This window comes from Phodopus roborovskii, unplaced genomic scaffold, assembly GCF_943737965.1.
Source record: "Phodopus roborovskii unplaced genomic scaffold, PHOROB, whole genome shotgun sequence".
Classification (NCBI taxonomy): domain Eukaryota; kingdom Metazoa; phylum Chordata; class Mammalia; order Rodentia; family Cricetidae; genus Phodopus; species Phodopus roborovskii.
Window position 1 is genome coordinate 23,252,436 of NW_026125281.1, and position 24,763 is coordinate 23,277,198.

The window sequence follows — 24,763 nt, forward strand, 5'->3', positions numbered from 1 at the left end:
TAGTACAGCAAAGGCGTGGCAGGACTGTTCAGTCACTTGTGTTTTGCCTTGTGTGTAGGTGCTGAATCGATTCTCCTCAGCCCCTCTGATTCCACTTCCCACCCCTCCCATTATCCCAGTACTACCTCAGCAATTTGTGCCCCCCACAAATGTAAGAGACTGTATACGTCTGCGAGGCCTTCCCTATGCTGCCACAATAGAGGACATTCTGGACTTCCTGGGGGAGTTTTCCACAGATATTCGTACCCATGGTGTTCACATGGTATTGAATCACCAGGTAAGGAAGGGGTATTGGAAATGTGTTTGCTCATTCTTTCTGGTGGTGAAGTGTGCCCCTTTGAGTAAGATATAAGTACAATAAATAGTTCAGAGTTTTACATTGTCCTTAAGAAAAGATTTGGCTGTAAGTATAAGAAATCTTTAGGCTGTACTCCAAAAATTAGCCTGCTGTTAGTGTGATAATTGAAATTCAGCTTTTTTTTTTTTTTTTTTCCATCATAGAAATCTGTCCCATTATCAGCAGCAATATTATGAGTGTATACAGTATTTTCCTATTGTAGCTACTGAACTCTGCAACTGTGCTGTTTTGGTGTGAGTGGTCACAGACCAGACATAAGCAATGAGCATAGCGGTGTTCTAAAGTACTTCACATCCACAGACATTGCAAGTGATTTACTTCAAGTGCTTTTTAGACATGTGTTAGATTTCCACTCACGTTCAGGAGAATGAAGGCCTAGAGAACTACATGCTGTAGCAAAGGTGGATTTCAGTCTCTGCCGCATCAAGGAATAATTGCAAAGGTTTTCTATGACAGGCTGGCTGAGTTCTTTCCATACTCTAGTCTCCATTGCATCAGGGAATAAAATTGCAAAGGTTTTCTATAAAAGGCTGGCTGAGTTCTTTCCATACGCCAGGGCGTATTTACCACCTGGGAGCTACTTGGGTTTTGGTTCAACCAAGTTAACCTATGGGGTGCTGGGTATTCAGTCAGCTGGTACCCTGTGCTACCTCAAGCAGGACAAAATCCCAAATACTCATAGGCCAAGTAGCACTAGGTTAAAACTTAGGAACTCTGTTAAAAGCAAAGAATTTAAATGTGGATAATTTTGGATATTTTCTCAGAGTATTAATGGATTGAATGCAGATTTTTAGTGGAAATACTCATTTTCTTCCGGACTATTAACTTCCCACTTCTCCCTACTTCTATGACTGTCTTCCTACTTACTGGGCGCAAGCTCCTGAGCCCTTGCACATCTAACACTTCAGACTGTGTAAGCACACCTTTCTGATCTGACCATTCATAGCACACTTCACTGATACGAATGCTTTGAAATAGAATTCTCCATTATTCAGCATCACTGGGGAATTATTTCTTTCAGGTTACCATTTTCTAATAACCTTGGGGCCATTACCCTTTGATTAACACAGTAGACAGATTTGCCTCTCATTTGACCTCCTTTGATGGCCAAGCTCTTATCTGCCTGGAAGATGTTGGGTTTTCATGTGGACTGGGTTTGTTGCTAATTTCCCTGTTGTGGTGACTATTATGGTAACTTCCATGGTAATCATTTGTAAAATGGTATATATAATATTATAAATGTTTCTTAGTAGACTTGGAGAGCTAACTTTTTAAAAAAAAAAAATGTCCTATAAACTAGTTGTCATTTTTCTCCCTCTAATGTTGTTCATGTAAAAATATTACCAAGTAGTTGTACTTGTATGTAACACAAACAGAGGCTTGCTTTTCCAGAGGGAAAGTCTAGCTAACAAACTGCCTCTGAATACCTCTTTGAGCTGTTTAAGGAGAGTGGAAGCATGTGGGAGAGAATGGCTTCCCAGCATGCCAGATGGCCACTTAGAGTCATACTTTGCAGCTTCCTGTTTCTTATCCTCAAGATGCATCCCAACCTAGTCCCCCAGGGATGAGGGACAAGCTTGAAGGGATGTGGCACGTCAGAGAGAGCCAAAGGACAACACAGGCTTAGTTAGTTTCCTGTAGGAGGTGTTTTTAATAGCTTTTCTCATCAAATGATATTAATCGGATTTTTAGAAGGGAAAAAAAATCCAATATATAATCCTATATTTTGAAACTACAGTCACAACGAGACCTTTTAAAGACCTGTAAATATGATACTGATTTAATAGAACCAAAACAGGTCACTTTCAACCATGATCCTCAAACTTCTTCGAGATTTTGTGGGCCATTCTGGAGATAAAGGAATGAAACCCAAATCAGATTTCATCAGATCACACCATCACCCAGATTTTGTGGCTAAACATGTTTTGTACTATGGGTGATTGTCACTTTGCATGCTTTCCTTGTTGAAGGAGACAGCCTCCTTTTGTTTCTCTTCTTCTGCACACTCAGGGACGCCCATCAGGAGACGCCTTTATCCAGATGAAGTCTGCAGACAGAGCGTTCTTGGCTGCGCAGAAGTATCATAAAAAAACCATGAAGGACAGATATGTTGAAGTCTTTCAGTGTTCAGCTGAGGAGATGAACTTTGTGTTAATGGGGGGCACTTTAAATCGAAATGGCTTATCCCCACCGCCATGTAAGTTACCATGTAAGTTTGTCTTGGGTCTTGGCGCTGTTCTACGCTATGTGCTGGTAGGTGCTTGAGCTGCTTCCGTATCACCTGCTATGCCCCTGGTTCTTTCTGAGGCAGGTGAGGCGGTTACGTAAGGCTTTCCCGTCTGAAATCACTCGTATCTGGTAATCAGTTAAGACCTTGGTTGTGGACACCCGTAATTAGAGATGCTACAAATACCTCCTTTCAAATTATATTCTTGCTTTTCCAGTGATAAGCATTTGGTTTCTGAAGCTTAGTGTGCTCCAGATAAGCACTGACTCTGGGAGGCAACCTGGCTATGTAGATAATTTAATACGCATTTAAAGGCAAAATACACATATGGCTGGATCCTTTCCTTTATGTCTTCATTTGTTTTTTATTTATTCATCGTTCTTTTACACGTTACACTTTAAAGAAGGATGATTTGATGCCTGTTTTGGATCCTTTGTTTTGAGCATCTACTGTGTCTTCAAATGATAACCTGGAGAGCATTCCTGTTGCTCTCCAGGATATCTGGAATGAGCAAGTTAGTAAGCTATGTTTATATATAAATGCGTGTTTGATTAGCCAATGTGTAATTGGCTCACAGGATCAGTGCTTAGTTCCAAGCTGTGCTCTTGCTCAATGACAACTGGGTGCACGTGATCTGGAATCCTGTTTGAGAGGAATAAGCCCCGTAGTCTAGAAATAAGTTATAGTTAATGACTCAGGAGCATTTGGAAACCTGACATTAAAACATGAGCCTTTTTTGATAATGCAATTCTTAGCCTTTAAGTTCACATATCTTATAGGCATGTTGGGTATGTTTAAAGAACTTGAGGGAGTTGATAAATACTGGAGAAGCACACTGGATTGATCTGTTTGATTCTATTACAGTGGGCCATTAGAGGCATTGAGTTTTATTTTGAGGCAAAGAGGGATCTACGTCAACTAACTTATTTGAATAAAGTACCATTTGTAGAGTGTTTGGTGGGGCTTAATCCTTTTTCCCCCTTGGAACTCCTGAACTCTAACAATTCCCTATACCTGCTGCTTGCTATTGGTGAATATGTAATAGTTTATTGTTAATGAGATAGATGGTTTTAGAAATGTATGATTGAGTGTAAAAAAGTGCTTCAGGGTAATACTTGAATGTCTTCTGTCTATAAATCACTGTCATGTCAATACCATTAAACATAGTATCCCTTAGTGACCATCCATCAGATACCATGAAACAGAGAACTATCCCCATTGTTTCCTGTTCACTTTATTGTAGACTCGGGTTTTGAGACAGGGTTTCACTGTATACCAGGCTGGCCCGGAGCTCAGAGTGGAGTCCATGTGCCCTTGGAGCTCAGTGACTTTCCTACCTTAGCCTCCTGAGCACTCCTAAGGTTAGAGGTTTTGAGCCATGATTCTCATCCAGCAAAGGAAAAATTTTAAATCCTCATTTCCTGTAAAATTATGTCTGAAGACCTAGTGTTTAAAAAATTTTTTTTAAAGGCTACTTCTGCAGCTAGGCAAATGGTGGAAATGGTAGCAAATGCCTTTTAATCCCAATACTGGTGGTGGAGGGGTAATGGGGTGTTGGGGGGGGCAGGGGTAGGAGGATCCCTGTGGCTTCAAGGCCAACCTGGTCTATAGGGTGAGTCCAGGACAGCCAGAGCTGTTACACAGAGAAACCATGTCCTGACTGTATTTCTGCATCTTTTGGCAGAAGAGCTAACTTTTTACCAATCAGAATCTCATTGTGCATATGCTTGCCATCTGTGCCACCACCTTAGGTGACTGCCTGTTTATCTCACAACCTCAAGCCTTCTAAAATTTCCTGATCTTTTGCCTAATCTCAAAGATTTAAAGCAATTTCACTACTGATGGGGCTGTCATTTTCCTCTGAAGACTTTCTAGATGAATTTGTCAAAAGAAATGCTGGTCTTACCGTATTACAGTGTGGCACCTTAATTCACCAAGAAACCAGCTTAAGCTGGATATGGTGGGACACACCTTTGATGCCAGCAGGAAAGCACAGGCAGGTTAAGAGTTCAAGACCAGCCTGGTCTACATAGTTAGTTCCAGGGCAGCCAAAGCACAAAGTCAAAGAAAAAAGTCAGTTTAATTTCACAGTCGACTTTTTATTGTCTGTGCACAGATACACCTGATTTCTCTTTAGGAAAATAAAAATATAGCCATACTCCCACTTGAATGCCCAGGTCCATCTCATCTCTTGTCAATTTTTATTTAACTTTTTTTGTTTTCAAATAGAATATTTTGTTCTTTCCTTTTTTTTGTGTGTGTTGCTGGAGGTCAAACTCGGGGTCCTGACCATGCTAAGACAAATGAGCTTTCACCACGCTGTAGGCCTATCACCTATACTTGTCTTAAGGGCACACAACGCTTATGCGATGAGTTTCTTGATGATTTGGCAAGCAAGTTATAAGCACAGGCTCCATAATCTTCTGTCATGCTCGAGGTCTTGTGTGTGTGTGTGTATGTATGTGAGTGTGTGTGTGAGTGTGTGTATGGGTGTGAGTGTGTGTATGTGTGTGAGTGTGTGTGTGTGTGAGTGTGTGAGAGAGTATGTATGTGAGAGTGTGTGTGAGTGTGTGTGTATGTGAGCATGTATGTATGTGAGTGTATGAGAGTGTGTGTATGTGAGTGTGTATGGGTGTGAGTGTGTGTGTATGTATGTGAGTGTGTATAAGAGTGTGAGTGTGTGTATGGGTGTGAGTGTGTGTGTATGTGAGAGTGTGTGTGAGTGTGTGAGAGAGTATGTGTGTGTGAGTGTGTGTGTATGTGAGCATGTATGTATGTGAGTGTATGAGAGTGTGTGTATGTGTGTATGTGAGTGTGTGAGTGAGTGATTCTGAGGATGGAACCTCAAACCTTTACATGCTCCACCACTGAGCCACTTGCCTGTCCCATTCATTTTAGTTGACATTGTAGGCGTTTCTGTGGTCTTGAAGGCTGAACAACGTAATTCAGAGATTTATCATTGTCTAAAATTAAGTTTTTTTTTTTTTTTTTTAATCATTGCCAAGTGTGATTGTATACATGTGAATCCCACCACTGTGGAGGCTGAGGCAAAAGGGTTATGAGTTTGAGGCCAGCCTGAGCTATATAATGTAACTGTCTTAAAAGTTGAAGGACTCGGGGGGAGGGCCTAGGTCCTGCCCTGAATGATATGACAGACTTTGAAGACTCCCCATGGAAGGTCTCACCCTTCCTGTTGAGCAGAAAGGGGATGGGCTGGGGTTTGTTGGAGGTGATAGGGGAGGATGGGAGGGTGAGGGGATTGGCATGTAAAACAACCTTGTTTCAAGTTTAAATTAAAAAAAAATAAAAATAATAATAAGTTCAAGGACTGCCGATGTAGTACAGTGGTTGTGTGCTCAGCTAGCATGCACAAAGAAAATCGGAAGTCCTATTTGAGATTTTCCTGTCAAAGTTGCTACTTACAGAATCTAATGATCTCACTCTGCTTCTTAAAGTCAGGGACTCCAGATTCTGTTGGTTTAGTTATCCATCTTCCTTTTAGTACCTGTGGTTTATCTAGTGTATTCATGCTACTTGAGAAAGCTAGCACTCACTGGCAGCTCCAGTTTAAGGGAGTTCAGGTCAAGGAAAATGCAGGATAACTAGAAGGTACAGGACTTTGCTGTCCTGCCTCCTGTGGTGGTAGACTTGAACCCAGGGCCCGACCCAGGGCAAACAGGCGCTCACTCTATCACTTAACTGGGCCCTCAGCCCCTCCCTAGATTTCTTTCATTAACATTTGAGCCACCTTTTTGTATATGTGGGGTTTGATCGGTTTGGTTTGGTTTAGCTTTGTGGGGCAGTCTCATGATGTAGCCCTTTTGGCTGGCTTGGAACTTGCTGTATAGACTTGACTGGCCTTGAAGTCATGATGATAATTCCAGCCTCTGCCTCTTGAGTGCGGGCAGTGTAGGTATGCTAACTCAGTTTTTAATCAGCTGGTTTGGGAAAAGAATATGTGTCTGTTTCCTCTGGATAGTTCCTAGTCAGACTTGTTTATTGGTCTGAAGGTGTAGAATAACTTCAAAGCCTGTTTTTGGATTGCCTTTAGATGAACATGATGTAGTTGATCTGTTTTCTGTAAAGCAGTCCCTGGGACACAAATGTGCGTTAGCATTTTATCCTAATCTCTTTGATTTCGTGTCACACTAGAGAGTCAAAAAATCCATAAAAGCAAAAGAAGTTGCTTGGGTATAAAGAACTGTGGTGGTATTTTCATTTAAAATACATACCCGAGGTAGGGGGTGATGGCTCAGCAGCTCCGAGCATTTCCTGCTTTTTGAGAGGACCTGGTTTCAGTTCCCAGCACCCACATGGCAGCTCACAGCCACCTTTAACTTCCCTTCTAGGGGTTCTAACACCCTCTTCCGGCTTCCAAAGGCTCTCGCATGCATGTATCTCATATTAACTCACTCAGGTATATATATACAAATAGCAATTGTCTTTACCAAATATGTAGTTGGAAGGATAACTATGGCTTGAGTGCTGCTGCCTGTGCTGGCGTTACAGAGTCTCTCTCTCTCTCTCTGCTTATTTAGGCCTGTCTCCTCCTTCCTACACATTCCCAGCCCCTGCAGCAGTGTTTCCTACCGAAGCTGCCATCTATCAGCCTTCTCTGCTCTTCAGTCCACGGCCACTGCAGCCCTCCACTGCATACTACCCAGCAGGCACCCAGCTCTTCATGAACTACACAGCCTACTACCCCAGGTAAGGTTACACAGGAAGTGACAACAAGGGACAGAAACAAAGGACTCCTTTGATAACCGGTGTGTGTTTGCTCACAAAAGAATATTTATCTCCTTCCTAGACGGTTACCACGGTGAGTCACAGCTTCTGGTCGGTCGTATCTCTGACCCATAGGTTGTTTTAAAACAGACTGGAGAAGTTCATTATTTGTTTCGTGGTATGTGACTAGTGTAGTCTTTAGATTGGCCATGATTTCAGCTCTCCGCCTTCAAACTCCTGTTATTGAACTATAAGTGGTTAGCTCTTTGTTCCTTGTGATGGGGTGGTAACAACATGGAGATGAATCACAGAATAATTAATATTGGAAACAATGATATTCTAGCTTGAATGTCAGCCCATGAAAATCTTTGCTTTAAATTTCCCAGTGTTGTGTTCCTTGCTCCTTAACTACATGCTATAAACAAATCCAGAATGAAATTATTCAGTATTTTCCAAGGTCCACACATTTTATGTCTTTGCTTCATTTCTGTTACAGTCAGTTTCGGGAAGTGAACTGTGCAATGGGAAGAATATAGCTGGGGAGTTCGGAGCTTTTCTTAATGTCAGTATTGGTATTCATTAGCCTGGTTTTCTTTCTTTCTGTCTTTTCCTCCCTCCCTCTGTTTTTAAAGATCTAACTTTGTGTCCTTTTCTGTCTACACTGGCCTCACATTGACATTTATCCTCCTGCTTCTGCCTCCCAAGTGCTGGGATTACAGGCATGAGCTACCATACTAAATCTGTGTTTCTTTAAAATTACGAATGTGCACACACATGCCAGGTTGCACATGAGAAAGTTAGAGACTCCACTGTGGCGTGGAACAGAAGTCTTGGGTCTTATAAAGTGATGTAATTGGGGAAGATTTTTGGAATCCCTTTTCTATCTTGCCTGTGATTCTTTTTTTTTTTTAAATAACCAAGTCCATTTAAATGAAAACAAACATTTATAGACAATATTTGGGAATTTGGGCGTCGTTCTTTCCAAACTACTTCCTGCTGGTAAGGGGCGCTGTTATGGGGGGATTCGAAGAAGATGCAGAAACCCTGTGATTCTAACGGGTATATAAGAAATAGTTCTAATCAGGGTTTTCAGGTTTGGTGTTTGGTTTTTCGAGACTGTGTAGCCCTGGCTGTCCTGGAACTCGCTCTATAGACCAGGCTGGCTTCAAACTCAAGAGATCCACCTGCCTCTGCCTCTGCCTCCTGAGTGCTGGGATTAAAGGTGTGTGCCAGGACCACCTGGCCTAATCCTCATTTTCAAAACTGTTCAGTACCTTTGCTTATCCAATAGTAAGCTTTCTTCATTCATATAAAACTTGAGTTTTGTTAAGCCGTAGGTGCTTGACAAAAAGAGTTTATAGCAGGGCTTGGTTTTACTCTAAGCTCTTTAGACTGGTGTTTAAGGGTATTTATGAATCTGTGTGAGGCTTTTGATAATGGCCTGAAACTAGCTTGTCCCACCCTGCTGTCACTTGCATTGTGGAGTCTTCCAGTAGGTGTCACACTTGCTGATTGGGAATTTTGAAAGCATTTGTGCTATTGAAAATGTGCTGGAGGACAGGAATGGAATAAAGCCGTGATGGTTGCCAGGAAGTTGTCCTTTAAAGGATTAGAGTGGCTCAGAAAGGGGTGTGGTGGGGGTTGAAGGTAAAGTGCTCGCCTAGTGTGAGCGAGTGTGCTGACCTTGTGTAACCCTTCATTGTTGCTGGGCTCTTGTGTCAGGGTACTCTTTGACTCTTTATGTCTTTAAAATGCCAGGGCTGAAAGATGATGAGCCTCTTCTAGTTCTTCTAGCTTCAGGGTGTATCCACAGTCATCCCATCACCGGCTCACGGCCTGGGCCATGTTATCAGAAGGGGTCTCTTAGAAAAGAGACCAGGAGTGCTGAGTGGAAATAAATGCCAAAGATTGAAAAACTAACATTTACACCTTAATCGTGTCTATAAATTTGGGACCCTGCCTTTGGATGAATACTTTTCCAGCTAGTAGTTTTAAAATTTTGGACATGCTCATTATTAAGTCGAGGAGTCTAGATGTATGATGAGTAAAAAAGATTTGATCTTGAATACTGCCTAGCCCAGGAGTGTCGCTATTAGTTTAAAAACATGTGTGTGTGTATTTCTAAATATGTACCTACTTTTTAAAATACTAGTCAGATGTTAGGCATGGTGGTGCATACTTCTAATCTTAGTACTCAGGAGGTTGAGGTAGGCAGCTCTCTGATTTCAAGGCCAGCCTGGTCTGCTTAGTGAGTCCCAGGCCAGCCAGGGTTATAGAGGAAGAACCTGTATCTAAATAATAAAACAAGCTTGGTGTGGTGACTCATGCCTTTAAACCCAGCACTAGAGTGGTAAAGCCTGATCTACAAAGTGAGTTCCAGGACAGCCAGAGCTGCAGAGATTACCCCCCCACACACACACACTCAATACGTTTATCTTTACACATTTAAGCTTTTGATTTTCTCTGTATCCCAAAGTTCCTTTAATACTTACTTCTATAGGCATGAAATTTCAGAATTGAAGTATGTGCATTGGATTTATCTATCCTGTTGCTCTTCTGGATTCACACACACACACACACACACACACACACACACACACACACACACACATAGAGTCTGACTGTAGGGTATTTAATTAGGGTTTCTATTGCTGTGATGAAACACTATGACCAAAAATCAAGTTGGGGAGGAAAAAGTTTATTTGGCTTACATATCCAAATCACTGTTTATCATCAAAGGAAGTCAGAAAAGGAACTCAAACAGGACAGGATTCTGGAGGCAGGAGCTGATGCAGGGACCATAGAGAGGGGCTGCTTATTGGCTTGCTGCTCATGGCTTACTCAGCCTGCTTTTTTACAGAACCTAATCCCACAGCCCAGTGATGGCACCATCCATAATGTGCTGGGCCCTCCCTCTATCAATCACTAAGGAAATATCCTACAACCAGATTTTATAGTCATTTTCTCAATTGAGGTTCTGTCTTTTCAAATGACTCTAGCTTGTGTCAAGTTGACGTAAAACTAGCATATGTATATATGTATGTATATCCATCCATATATGTATAACCGATTACTTACATAACTTATGTAAATTTTTAACTTGTGTATATGTGCACAGAGTTGCAGGTGATTATGAACCAGCTGGTGATAGATAGGCACTGAGAACCAGCTTTGGGTCCTCTGAAGAACACTACTCTCCTCTACAGAGCTCTCCAGTCCCGGCTTCACTCTTAATATGCTTATTAATCCCCATTTCCCCAATTCCAGTGGCATTACCTACACAAACACAGAAACTTACTGAAACACCGGTATATGCTTTCATGCTTTAAAATCTCTCTGGTCCTCACTCTGGGCTGGGTTTGAACTTTAAGGTCTTTATAGAAGCAAGTTAAACTCTCTACCATGGGGCTTCCAGCCTGGAGCCATTTAATAATAAAATTTAAAAAGAAAATATTTGTACCACAGAGATGTCTCAGCAGGTAAAGACCTTTGCCACCAAGATCAGTAATGAGAGTTCAATGCTTGGGACCCACTTGGTGAAAGGAAAGCCCCCTGACAATGGGACATCGTGCTCTGACTTATGCATGTGGACCATGGCATCGCCCCCCCCCCAAAAAATAACCAAAACGATAAAGATGTTATTTTTAACCGATATATTTGCCAAGAATGGTAGCTCGCACCTCTAATCCTAGCACCCTGAAAGGTTGAGGCAGGAGGATTACCACAAATTCTAGATTAGATTAGCATGGCTACAGAGACCCATTTTCAAAGGACAAAACCATACTTTCGTACTTTAGATAGAACAATGTTAACTGTTAGCCTGTTGTGACAATTGGGCCATTTGGCACAACTGAAACAATAGGGTACAGATTGTGATCACATTATTTTATTTCTGTTTCTTTTGTGTACCAAACACGTATACTTAAATTGGTACAAATTGTATATAAGTTTGCAAAATTAAAAACAAAAAATTTCATCATGCAAATGTTTGAGTGGATTTTGTCCTGTCGTGACCAGAAGCCATGGTTTATTCCCGTCCTCTCTGTCTCTGGCTCTTAAACGTGCCTGCCCTCCCTCTGTGGTGGTCTCTGGGCCTTGTGGGAGGGATATGATAGACATCCCATTTGGGGCTGCACATTTGACTCTGCATCTTGACAAGCTGTGAGTTTCTGTGCTCGCCTCCATCCGCTTCTGAGGGTGGTAGAGCTCTTGGTGCACCTTACACAGAGGGAGCTGTGGTAGCGTCTTACTCTTCCTGCCTTACAGTCCGGTGGTGCAGTGGTTTCCAGAATGGGAGCCGCCGCCTTCTTCCCCTCGTTTCCTCTAGCTCCCATCACTTTTTCCAGCCTCCCCTCCAGGGTTTGTCACCCAGTGCAGACTCACTCTTTGCCTGCTTCTTTTATGTGGACCCCAGCTCTCCGGTAGGGCACACCTTGAGTTCAGCGTAACCCTGACATCTCATTTGGCTTCCATTCCAGTCTTTTCTAGTGCTGTAGAGAGTTTGGCATTTGTAGAAGTTAAATCCTTCATACCAAGTGTACATGGGAACTGATAACATTGATACCTGAAAATCTCAAACCTCAAAAGTTACTGAGTCTTGTTTTCTGTCAGTACTTGAAGCATAGTTTGAGAACTCGGTGCTTGAGTTCCTCACATTCCCTAAATCCCAAATGCTGGGGTTACAGGTCCAAAGCATGAGCTTCTAGAAATACATAGTTTACAACTCCTGGGCTTTCTGAGTTTTCCCATGGGAATGTTCCTTTTGATGGTACTGTAAATAGAACTGTTTTTGATGTGGTGGTGGCGTTTGTTGTCGTATGTAGAAAAACAGTTGAAGTTTGTGTTCTTAAAATGCCCCAACTTATTAGCCCTATTAGTTGTTTTTTTTTTTTTTTTGTAACTATCCTTTGATTTTTCTGTATATGTACATGTTTGTCTCTGTCAATTTTATTCTAAAATTTGTTCAGTTTGCTGATTATTTGAATAATCCTTTCAAAATCTTGGAATTTAAATTTTAGATGGATAGAAAATTCTTTCCTTCCCTGTCAAGGAGAGAGATGGGTTTCTTGTGTTTCGTTATGGCTTCTAAACTATAATAGTTAATTATAGTTTTGAAAAAAACGAGACTAGAAGCCAGATGGTGGTGGTGTTATACACCTTTAATCCAAGCCCTTGGAGAGAGGCAGGTGGATCTCTGTGAGGTCCAGGCCAGCCTGGTCTACAGAGCAAGTACCAAATTTATAGAAGATCTTTAGTTAAGAGCAATAAAATATACTAGGACAGTGTATGAAAATAAGTATGCTAGGAAATCGGCAAGACTTCTGAGGCTACACAGAGACATTCTTGAAAAACGGAAAGAAAAATGAGACAAAATAATGTTCATTGGGATAATTGCTACCTCAAGAGCTGAATATATTGTCCTTCATAAGTGTAAATTTCAAATTGTGGCTTCTTAATAGACACTGGTAACAGCGCATGCACAGGTGTGAATGTGTGGACAGGCGGTGCACATGCCATAGGGCAAATCAGTTGTCACCTGCTTTTGTGTGGATTTCAGGGACAGAACTCATCATGTGGTCTATGCAGCAAGTACATTTATCCACTGATCCATCACCCTTAGGTTGACTACTTGTATTTTTTAGTTTAAGAAGCCTGCTGTATTTGATTCATACATGTGCTCATTTTATGTTGGCATGTGTGTGCATGTGCCATGTCTCTCCCTCCACCCTGGGGGTTCCAAGGATCAGACTTGACTTGACAGCAAGTTCCTTTACCCATTAAGCTGTGTTCACTGGTCCCTTATCTGCTTCTATCTTGAATATATTTTGAAGGTACCAAAGACCCCAAACTGAATTTATAGAAGCCCTTCAGGCAAGGCAATATAACGTGATAGGGCACTGTATGAAAAGAAATATTTTATGGACATGACAAATTATTCATGTCTTTTACAGAAGAGTTTAGGTTGTATTGAAATATATGGAGAGATCTTCATAGTCTTTGCATAGTAGACTGTCAGATATTTAATATGAACACATATACTCACTGAATATTGGTTAAATATGAAGAAAACATTGAACTTGAGAGAACAGTGGTTTTCTAGTTTGACAAAGTGACTGATAATGTTTTTAGTAGGAAACTATTTAACTCATAAGGTTTCTCTCAACCTGTAAAACTGTGGAGGTGTTGGCTTGAAGGGTGGCCAGAATGTTAGATTAGATTCAGTTCAGCGTACACTCTGTTTCTAGTTTGATTTCACAAGTCTCTTAAACAGTGATTTCAGTCTTGGTTATCATTAAAATCACTTGGGTTGCTTTACAATATGTTGGTACAGTAATGGGGCATTTGGCTTTCTTGAGTCTTTGATTTGTAATTTGGAGGGATGTACAGGCAGGTTCTTAATCAGAAGTGTAAAGGTTTCCCAGGGTAATTCAAATTTGTCGCATAGTTGGCATCTACTGATTTAGAAATTTAAAGGTTTAGTGCTGGATGCCCAGTGCTGTTTTCAGGTGTTTAATAATTAATAAGGGATAAGTTAACAAGATTTAGAATGTTCAGAATCTCATGAATGATTGGATATGTTAAATTATGGTCTGAGGACTCTGCTGTGAAACTGAAGGTGTTGATCATCTCTTTGTAACAGCAAATGAAAGGTTTCTGGGCTAATTAATGTAATCTATGGGCTGGAAACACATCTAGTAACCTGTTTGTTGCAATTATGTAGGGTGGCTACTCTGAAATGGTGCAATTACCTCTATGGGAAGATGACTACAAGTTCATAATCTAAAGTTGGAATCAGTGTTGCTTCTTAAGTTTATGACTGGGTTAAAAATGTTCCTGTACATATTTCAGATTGTAATGACCTGGCCTCCAATTGTAGAGATCTGATTGGATGGGAATCTCATAAAGGTGATTGATGAGTTAGTTAATGAGACTAATATGGTGGTCACTAGAGGTACACATAAATTAGGCACTGACAAGCCTTGTGCTTCTTGGAGGAAACTGCTCCAGAAGATGCCAGGAGACCTTACTCCTTTTAATGGTGATCGTTGAGCTTGCTGTTTCCCTTCTAACTCTGCCTCTTCTGTTTTAAAGAGACCTGTTGGCAGAGATCGCCCTGGTGTGATCGGCTGTGCTGTGTCATTCTTACGCTTTGCATTTCTCGTGCACGTGGGTAGAGCTGTTGGTTCTTGGGAGCATTCTCTTGGGACACTTTCTGTCCTTGCCTGTGGTTCCTATTAGTCCCTTATAGCCATGGTCCTTCTTCATGCCTTCCATCAGGGATGTGGGCTTTGGAGGTGGTTGAGTGGCTGAGATATCTTACTTCTTTCTCTCCCTGTGAGACCTGAGGGGCTGAAGAAAATCCTGCACCTAACCCTGCATTACCTCACTTCCTTCCCTCTTACTGCTGTGGAAACCTGAAGCAGCGTCTCTGTGGTGTTCTTCCCTGTCTTAGGAGAGTGTAAGAAACATCACCTTCAAAAAGTCTGTTTCTTAAGCAATGTATTTTAGAGTAAATATTCGCCATTGTGTGTTCCAGTCGGTTCACTGTGCTTTCTCTCCCTTTAGCCCCCCAGGTTCGCCTAATAGTCTTGGCTACTTCCCTACAGCTGCTAATCTTAGCAGCGTCCCGCCCCAGCCTGGCACGGTGGTCAGAATGCAGGGCCTGGCCTACAATACTGGAGTTAAGGAAATTCTTAACTTCTTCCAAGGTTACCAGGTCAGTAGCTCGAAGAAGAAAAAGTCATCAGTGCCCTTATAAACTCGGTTTGCCTAAAGAATGCAGCTAGGAAAGAAACAGATTCTTTGAAACATGTCCCTGTGCTAATGGATGTGCAGACGGGGTCTCTGTTGAGGACCTAACTCCAGGTTCACCCTCTTGGCAAGATGAGGGCTTTCCTCTGCTGTCATCCTTGCCCCATAACCCTCTCGCCCTGTAATCTGTCTGTGCTTTTCAAACCTGTGTGCTATGGGAAAGTGCATGAGGGCATATCAGTACAGGTGTGTGCATGAAGAACAGAACAGGGTTGCGAAGGAGGCGTTTTCCTTGGAATCATCTCTTAACTTCTTGACGTAAAGTAAGCTAGGCATAGTGGTGCATGATTTTAATCATAGGAAAAGGCAGGCAGATCTCTGAGTTCCAGGCCAGCCAAGGCCACAAAATGGGGCACTATCTCAAAAAAAGAAAACCAAACCAGAAACAGGTAGGTAAAACCATAGGGCTTGGAGTTGGCTTGCCTGCCAATAGTGCTCCCTGCCCTTGTAGAGGGCACTGGTTCAGGGTCAGAGCCCATATGGTTGGCTCACAACCATCAGTAACTCTGTCCAGAGAGTCAGTGCCCTCTTCTGGCCTCAAAGGGCATCAGGGTTGCACATGTGTGTACATAGATACATACATGCAGGAATTTTACAACTAAAAATTTGTTTAGGTTTTTGAGATCAGGTCTCTCACTCTGTAGCTCAGGCTGTCCTGGAACTCACTGTGTAGCGTAGGCTCGAACTCAACAGAGGTCAGACGTGCCTACCTCCACCTTCCAAGTGCTGGGATTGAAGATGCACCACCACACCCACCTTAATTTTATTTTTTAAGAAGGTACTTAACACCAAACCTTGTGACTAGAATTTGATCCCTGGAATTCACTCGTGAAAGTTGTCTTGACACAATCTACAGCATATGCACCTCCCAAACATACAATAAATGTCATTTTAACAATTTTAGATAAGAAAAGGAGAGGTAGGAACATAGTTTAATGATGGAGTACTTGACCAGTCTCCAGTACTTACTGCAAATAATAAAAATAAACATTTAAATATGGAGCTTCAAGCTGACTAATTAAAAATCAGAAAGCCTCTTAATGGCACTGGGTGAAAATGAAGCTGAAAAATCTCTGACTACCCTTGGAAAAAGAAAATAAACAGACACCTCAGCTAAGACTTGGGTACATGGCCTGGAGTGGGGCACCTGGCCTCCATGAAATGACCTCCTCTGCTGCCGCTGGCTTCTCTCGCCCATCTTTGCTGCTGCCTGTGTCCATCACTGTCTTCTGTCTTTGAGCATAAGCCTTTCTTGGTAACAAGTTTGTAATAGGGAATGAAGTCTGTTCCTTTCCAGTTCATCTGAGCAAACCCAACTCCTTCTTAAAGACACTTGATTACTTAAAATGGAGTAGACTTCCTTCAAAGTCTGCAATCCAGTGACTTGTAGTCTTACTAGACTGTGAGCAAACACTGTCGTCTTTCATCTTAGAGCCGAAATTAGCTTGAGTCTTCAGAATAGCAGGATCCCTGAATGTCCCTGCACATGCTCAGGACAGAGTGGGAGAGCATGTCTGCAGAGGCCATTCTACTCTCGGTACGTTTCCCAAGTGTGGTCCACGACTCAGGAGGCTGAGGTCTCAAGCAAAAACGGTGTCTGATTAGGTAGCCCCCGTTCACGACCCTAACCATCATGGTCTTAAGGACTGTTTTCTGTCAGTAAGGAGGAAGTTGCCATTTCTTCCTGGCGTGGTGTGCTCTTCTGGAAGATCTTGGGGTTCTCGGTTGGTCAGTAGCTCATCACTCTTCTCCAGATGACTGAGACTCAGCTCCTGGAGGACTGGGTGTTAAACGTTGCTTCACAGTCCTCCTTTTTCTCTGATTTAGTTGCACAACTGTTCTTTGTTTTTGTTTGTGGCTTTTTGAGACACTGTATAGCCAGGGCTGTCCTGGAACTCAGAGATCCACCTGCCTCTGACTCCTGAGTGCTGGGATTAAAGGTGTGTGCCACCACCACCTGGAAAATTATACAGTTTTTACTAGAAGTGAATTGAAAAGGTTACTCAGTCAAATAACATCGACTTTTGTATTGTTTCATTGTAGAGACTCAAGAATTTTCAAATCTAATGGTCCGCCATGCTTGCTTAACGGTTAAGCTTGGTTTGACCAATTTCATTTACTTTCATACTGAATAAAATTAAGCAGCTCTACACATACATTAATGGTGAGATTAAGCAATATTAATCTTATGTAAAAAGTACCATGGTTGACAATTATAGACACATACATATTTCCCTCAAACACATAATTAGGGTCATTTCTATATTTATGATGAAGAATCTGACGCAGACTGACAAGGTAGCTTGGAGATGATGGTGCTTGCAGACAAGCCGGAGTTCCTGAGCCCCGTGGTAGAGAGAACCAACGGCCCAGAGTTGTCCTCTGACCTCCATGTCTCTGCTATGGCACACACGTGTGCTTAAGCATGTGTGTGTACAAACACATACATGACAAATTAAGTTAATGAAAAGTGACAATGATTTAAACATTTAAAGATCTGACATGCTTCAAAAATGGTATATTCTCTTGAGTAGCTCCTAAAGTCATTCAGAGTTAGGATTATCTGCTATCATTGGAAACACGATGACGCTACGTCATTTCTTTGGGTTTTCCGCTCCTCTTTTGAAAGTATTTGAAATTTGTTTTCTATTTTTTTATTGAATTAGTTTGAGATACACTCTCATGTACATCTTCACGATGTAGTGTAGATCAGGCTCGCCTTCCACTTCGGTGACTTCTCGGCTCTGCTCCCCAGGTGCTGAGTTTATAGTAGCACCATGCACCTGCTGAAGATTTCAAACCTATAAACTGGATCAATGAATTGCATTGCTTTGGGACTCAGTCATTCAAAACTGTAGTTCCAGTATCTGCCTACAGCAATTCAGGCTGTGAGACGTGAATTCAAGTGCTTATTCCTAAGCCAATTTCTTTTCGCTCTTAAGTAAAACTTAGGTTTTTCTTAAAAAGTCTGTGCCACCTTAGCTGTTGTTGGCTCTTCAGGTAACAGCTGCTTCCTTTGTGGGGCCCTAGATTTCTTGGCTTTGTCACAGGTGCTAAAATCTGTAGATGGTTGCTTCAAAGTTGTTCTACAACTTTGTTTTCAAAGTCTGTTTACAATCTTTACCCACAGTGTAAAAATGGCTGTTGGCCATTTTTTATTTGCTCTTGTTTATAGTCATTTATCCATCTTCCCTCTCTTCTGCTTTCCGCTCTCCTTTTCCTCTCTTTTCTGTCAGGATTTAAGTATGTAGCTCTGATTGGCCTGGAACTCACTCTATAGACCAGGCTAGCCTAGAATTCACAGAGGTTCACTTGTCTCTGTCACTCAAATACTGAGACTTAAGGCATGTATCACCATGCCAGTTATTTTGTTAATGACTTGTTTTAATTTTATTTCTGGTTCTTTATGATTAATTTTATTTACATGACTATGATTAGTGATTAATTTATAATTTCATATGTATGCTTATGTATTCAGCAATAGCTTCTTGATTAAGTGAAATTTGCCAGTGGTGTCCAATTTCATCTTTTAAATGAATATAGAACTTGGAATCATAATGGCAAACATCATTGTAATAGGGATACATTATCTTAGGTGTGGTGGTGCACACCTTTAATCCACCACTTAGGAGGCAGAGGCAGGTGGACCTCTGTGAGGCCAGCCTGGTCTATATAGTGAGTGAGGACAGCTAGAGCTACATGGTCTTGAAAAAAAAAAAAAAAAAAAAAAAAAAAAAAAAAAACCACAGGAAAAGAAAGGGGGACCCCATACTCTTTAAATAAGGAATGTAGATATATGTCCCCATTAAGTTCAGTAGCATTTCTAACTATTCCAACTTTGCGAATTTCCTACTTACAGGAGTAGGAGGGGTACAGAGCTTGTAGAGGAGTACGGAACTTTTGAGTCGGGAGTAATTTTTAAGTAGGATATAGGACATAGGTCCTACTACCAAACCTGTTGTAACAGGTTGTAATGGCACATACTTGTAATCCCAGCGCTCAGGCTGAAGAGGGAAGTTTGAAGCCAGCCTAAGGTGTAGCAAAAGATTTTATGTTTTGCTTTTGCAAAACAAAAAGAAACAAAACAGGACTGAACTACAGCTCCCCTGGTGACGGGATTACTTCCATGCAGGAAGCCTTGAGTTTCATCTTCAACAATTCATAACCCAACATGGCAGCATGTGTCCGTAACCCCAGCACTTGGAAGTACGAGCAAGAGGATTAGAAATTATGTGCAGTTTGGATCTAGTCTGTGGTATGGAGAGAAGCCTGTCAGGAATGAAAAAAGGAATTTCTGAAGATAAAATACTTAGAAATATTTGGCAGGGAGAGAGTTGATTTGATAGTAAAGTGACTGGTGAACTGGTTATACTGGTGGCTCCAGAGAGCCCTCACTACCTAAAACACCCCCCATTAGCTGTTACTTCCAAGGGCTCTGAGTTTTCAATAAATACTGGGTTTCCTCCTCGACATTCTGACTTTGGGTCTTTCCATGACTCACAGAAAATTTTATTTAGTACCCAACCAAGAATGGTTTATTTCAAATTTAAAACTATTTAAAATTTTGCCAGGCAGTGGTGGTGTATGCCTTTAATTCCAGCACTCAGGAGGCAGAGGCAGGCAGATTTCCGTGAGTTTGAAGCTGGCCTGATCTACAGAGTGAGTTCCAGGACAGCCAGGGCTATGAAGAGAAACCCTGTCTCCAAAAACAAAAAAACAAACAAATAAATGAAATTCACTGGTTTGAGGGAGATCTCGTATATAATGCTTGACAAAGTAATTTATGCCCAAATAGGTGCTATCCTGTCACACCTGAAGCTATATGAACTTATTATTAAGAGATCAGATCTGGGCTTCAAAGATGGCTCTCTGGCTGCTCATCTAGGGGTCCACAGTTCAATTCCCAGCACCCATGTGGCAGCTCACAACCATCTGTGGCATCCAGTGACCTCTTCTGGTCCACCGATGTACATCGATCCATACATAATATTATCATGTTCAAACCAAAATATCAGATTTGATCCTCCTCCTTAGTGGTCAGGTGATTGTGCTTCAGGTTTTAATCCATATAGTACTCAATGTAGCTTCCTCCAAGGAGAGATTTTGTTAAGTAATAAATGAAACATTGAGTATCTGTGTGTGGCTTATAATGGTGTCATTTCCTAAGATCTAAATGTCATTTACTTTTGTTGATATATTTAGTTAAAATGACATCTACAGTGACAAGCTGTCCGCCTTTTGATCCTGTTTGTTTTAACTTGCATTTTAGTATGCAACCGAGGATGGACTTGTACACACAAATGACCAGGCCAGGACTCTACCCAAAGAATGGGTTTGTATTTAAGGGCCCAAGCAGTTAGATCGTCCTCAGAAAAGAAGGTAAGGATCTGTAAGGACCTATCATGTAAGCTAACCCAGAGAGGCCCAAATAGAGATGCCAAGATCCATCTGAGGCTTCTGTAGGACGATTAGGGCTATGCTGACCTTACTGAATTGTCAGAAGACTTTGACGGAATGTAGTCTGGACTGAAGTTTGTAATCTAAGGACATGGTATCAGTGTAATGTATATGAATGAGAATTGTGTGCTGCTGTGGAGTTGTGTGTGCAACTCTGGAATAAATGTCTTTTTGGATATTTCTTTATTTTTCAATTGTGAGGTGGGCTAAGAGTGCTTTTCTTCTTTCTCCCCTTCCTTTTTTCCTTCTTTCTCTTCCTCCGTGTGTGTGTGTGTGTGTGTGTGTGTGTGTGTGTGTGTGTGTGTGTAATTAAGGTAGCCAGCAAGATGGCTCATTTGCTGCTTAGCCAGATAACCTGAATTTGATTCCTGAGTTCCACATATGGAGAACTGACTCCCCCGTGTGCTCTACATACAAATGTTATAGAAAAGACAAAAATCACCATTCTAGAGGAATTTGCTTTTTTTGAGGTATATACCTACATACCTGCTATTTCCTACCAGGAAGATCACTTGAGCCTAGACTAGCGTTTGAGACCAACCTGGACAATATCGTTAAGACCTCATGTTCAAAAATGTCTTTTGTTCCAAAATTATTGAAAAACTTTCATTGTGTGCCTTTTTTTCTCTCCTTTCAATTTAAAGCTAAAGGGAAGAAACGTTGATAGCTAACGGGTTGTTGGTAAGAAGGGCCCTTCCTATTAACCCACAAGTTTTGCAAGAAGGTTGCTGGCATTCTGTTTGGTTGCCCGGGAGGTGGTACCACCGAGCCACATCCGTGGATTCGTGAGGCCCATTTCTTCACATTTGGTTGTTGGAACTGAAACTGGAGATGTAATTGCCAGCATTCCATCGTTTTCTAGAATTGTGACTCTTCGGTGTGGGTGCTCACTCTGAGCCACACATAGTTTTGGGGCAAGTGAAGAGGTTTGGATTGGCCTTTTCCAGTGAGGCTTCACAGTAGCTGGGGCCTGGCAAGGATTGTTGTTCCTCTAAGTGGGAACGTGTCCGGGTCCCATGGAAGAAACCGCGTCATTTTAGCTCATGATACCTTTTCCTTTTCATTTGTCTGCTCATGTTCCTGCAAGATAGTGAAAGTCCTTCACAAGTTACTGAGTGTGCCCAGAGCACCCCATCCCTGAGAGGGAGGCTTCACATTTGGGTGAAAGAAATGTCTCCTTTTCTGTTCTAACAAGACAAGTCTTTTTGTTGTTGTTGGTTTTGTGTGTTTGTTTTGTTTGTTTCTTTAGTTTCTTCAGGGATTTCTCTAGTTATCCTGGAACTCACTCTGTAGACCAGACTGGCCTCTAACTCATGGAGATCCACCTACCTCTGCCTCCCAAGTGCTGGGGTTAAAGATGATCATGCCTAACCTGTTCTCTCCCTGTAGTCTACTCCTGAGGTCCCAAAGATGGTGTTTTTACCTAAGTTTCAATCTATCACTATTGCTTGTCTATAGATGTGTTCTGTGTTAGAGGTGACATTTCTCAGTGCTGTAAGAGACACAGACATCAATGTTGAGTATTTGACCTAACATCTGGGAATCAGGTGGATTAATGAATATAAACAAAATCTGTAAACTATATTTTTGTGGATCTGGGAACAGATCCCTGGGCTGTGTATAGCCAGACAAGCGCTCTTTGCTCCTGAGCTGTGCCCTACCCTATCCCACCCTGCTGTAAGCTTTATAAGGTTCTGTCTTGATACTATGGATCTTATGCTTACAGAAATGTGCTTTACTCACTGTCTAATTAGAGTAATTAAGAACTAATGAAGATTTCTCTAGCTTCTTCGCACCAACCCTTTCCTGCTCCGGCCTCTAGCCCAGGACTGTCCCTTGAATTGTGCCGTCCATTCAGTGCTCTGTGCTGCTCAGAATGCCCTGCCTCTGGGCATAGGAGCTCAGTCTGCTCTACTCGGCTCTTTAGCGTGTTTCATCCCTAAGATTTCTCTTTTAGAGTCTTCTCATATAACTGACCTAGGGTTGTGGCTTCTTGGTCTCTCTGGGTCTGAACCTCCTTGAGCTGTGCCTCCTTTCAGCCTTTGTCACTGTGCTGTCATCCCCAAACAATAGGAACTTACATTTCGAGAGTGTTTTCTATTCCCTCCATAGAATCTATTACTTTTGTGCATATGTGCTTGCACGCATGCACACACGTATATATACACACTATTCTATATCGTGTATGGGTATTTTGCCTACATGTATGTCTGTACACCACAGAGGCCAGTAAAGGTTGTTCTTTGTGATGATTCTGTCTGTAATCCCAACACTTAAGGGAGACATTGAAATTACAAAGACATTGAATTACAAAGAATTCAAGGTCAGCATACATAATGAGTTATGCTTCTTTTCTTTTTTGTTTTATTGTGACAGGCTCTTATTGTATAACCCAGGCTAATTTCATACCTTTTAAAATTCCTATGTAGCTGCTTGTTAGTGTATGTTCACAAGTCTAGTACTTATGAGGCAGAGATAGGATTTCCATGAGTTTCAGGCCAGATGACAAAAGAGAGTCCCCAGTCTCAAAAATTAAACTCAAAGTAACAAGTGAGCATGGCAATTCACACCTGTAATCTCAACTCTTGGAAGAGTTCAAAATTCAACTCTCAACTGGTGGACTCAAGCTGGTCTGCAGCATAACACTTTCCTTGTCTCTAAAAAGAAAAGGAAAAAAAAAATATGTGTACATAATAGTTTAATGATAGTTCATGACAAAACAAAGCATTGTTTTAACATACATCTTACCAGAAAGGAAAGAGAAGTTTGTGAATGTTTATATTTAAAACTTTAAAAATTATCTTTGGATCATGCTATTTGTTTTTATTGTTGCAAAGAAGAAAAGGAAACACTTTTCTCTGTCCTGAGAGTCTCTCTTCCTGCTAGCCGGTAGGATGCTGCAGCTCCATCATTACACCCTGGAATGCCGCTGACTTCACTGAGATCAAGGAGGGTCTGAGGAGACTAAACTAATGCCCTTTAATCATTCTGACCCTTCCCCGCAACAACTGAGGTCGTGTATGTACTTTTAGGTGCTCACAAAGGGCACTCTTAGTTCAGTTTAGTGATCTGGGAATAGGCGAGTGGAATTGATGGACAGATAACTACCAGGCTCAGATTTGACTGACGTGGGAGACCCAGGACCTTGTGTTAGCTGGGTTCATGTCATGAAATACCCGTCAACAACTTTTAAGTCGGAAGCAAGCCAGGAATTGGGCTCACTGGCATGCCTCATGACTCTCATCTTGTTGGGTCATGCAAGACTCTCACTGGCTGTCTGATTTGCTCTTTTAGCTGGTGGTAAAATTGCCTCTCTGTGGTATTAGCAATGAGGAGAGGCAAAAAGGAAAACTAGGGTATTGTTGGCTAAAGAAGTGGGAAATTGTACAACCATGATGTGTAATTGATAGATTTCCTTACCCATGTTTTTCTGTATCCTAAGAGCTCTTCCATTTAGTGTTTTAAGCTAAGCACTAAGCTGCCTCTTTGTAAACCACATTTTAAACGCGTGTGCTAACAAACTAGCATGTAGGATTTTGGTTTTATTTTTTGAGTACTTGATTTTAAGTTGCACCGAGTCTAGAATTTGTTACTTAGTCTTGACCATATTTCAGACTGGCCCCATGAAAGGAAACCGGATGCATTTCCATTTTAATCTCATCTGTCTCTCATTTACATGTAAAAGTGTGACCAATGCCAAGGTTTTAATTTTCAGTATTTTTGTTTTTGTTCTATATACCCTGTAAATAAAGCAGCATGGGGAAACCTGTCTTTTTAAAGCTTTTATCCGAGCTCTGTCTTCCAGCCAGCCCTTGGAATGCGAGACCTCATGTACCAAAAATCCACAGGTGCCCCCAACCTTCATATAAACCTGGACAGCATGAGTTTATAGCCCATATTTACTCTCCCATATGCCTTGAAATGCTTCTGGACTATTTGCAGAGTGAATGTTGATACGGTGTTGCTGTGTCTCCTGGCTAGCCTGGTACTGTCTGTGTAGCCCAGACTGGCCTTGAATTTGGGGGTGGTTCGCTTGCCTCTTTTAGAGTGTTGGGATTACAAATGTGCACCACCATACCTAGTCTGGTTACTGCTACTGGGGATGGTTTCTTGTTTGGAGATCAGTGACAGAATGTGCTGGGGAGGTGCCTCAGTGTTTTAAGAGCACATACTGCTTGCCAGGT

The 24,763-nt window shown here is 41.7% G+C and overlaps 1 protein-coding gene across 5 annotated transcripts in view; it reads left to right on the top strand.

Moving 5' to 3' along the window:
* The window catches only part of Esrp1 (epithelial splicing regulatory protein 1), a 53,323-nt gene that overhangs the window by 24,851 nt on the left and 3,709 nt on the right, over window positions 1-24,763 (top strand). Inside the window, exons 11-15 of one of the 5 annotated variants that reach the window (XM_051198222.1) lie at window positions 59-277; window positions 2,369-2,567; window positions 7,124-7,292; window positions 14,877-15,027; window positions 20,392-20,501. In XM_051198222.1, coding sequence (XP_051054179.1) covers window positions 59-277; window positions 2,369-2,567; window positions 7,124-7,292; window positions 14,877-15,027; window positions 20,392-20,466 — 813 coding nt within the window. In that variant the 3' untranslated portion in view covers window positions 20,467-20,501. The remainder of the gene's footprint in view (window positions 1-58; window positions 278-2,368; window positions 2,568-7,123; window positions 7,293-14,876; window positions 15,028-20,391; window positions 20,502-24,763) is intronic. The other 4 variants (XM_051198192.1, XM_051198200.1, XM_051198207.1 and 1 more) reach the window with 4 other exon arrangements.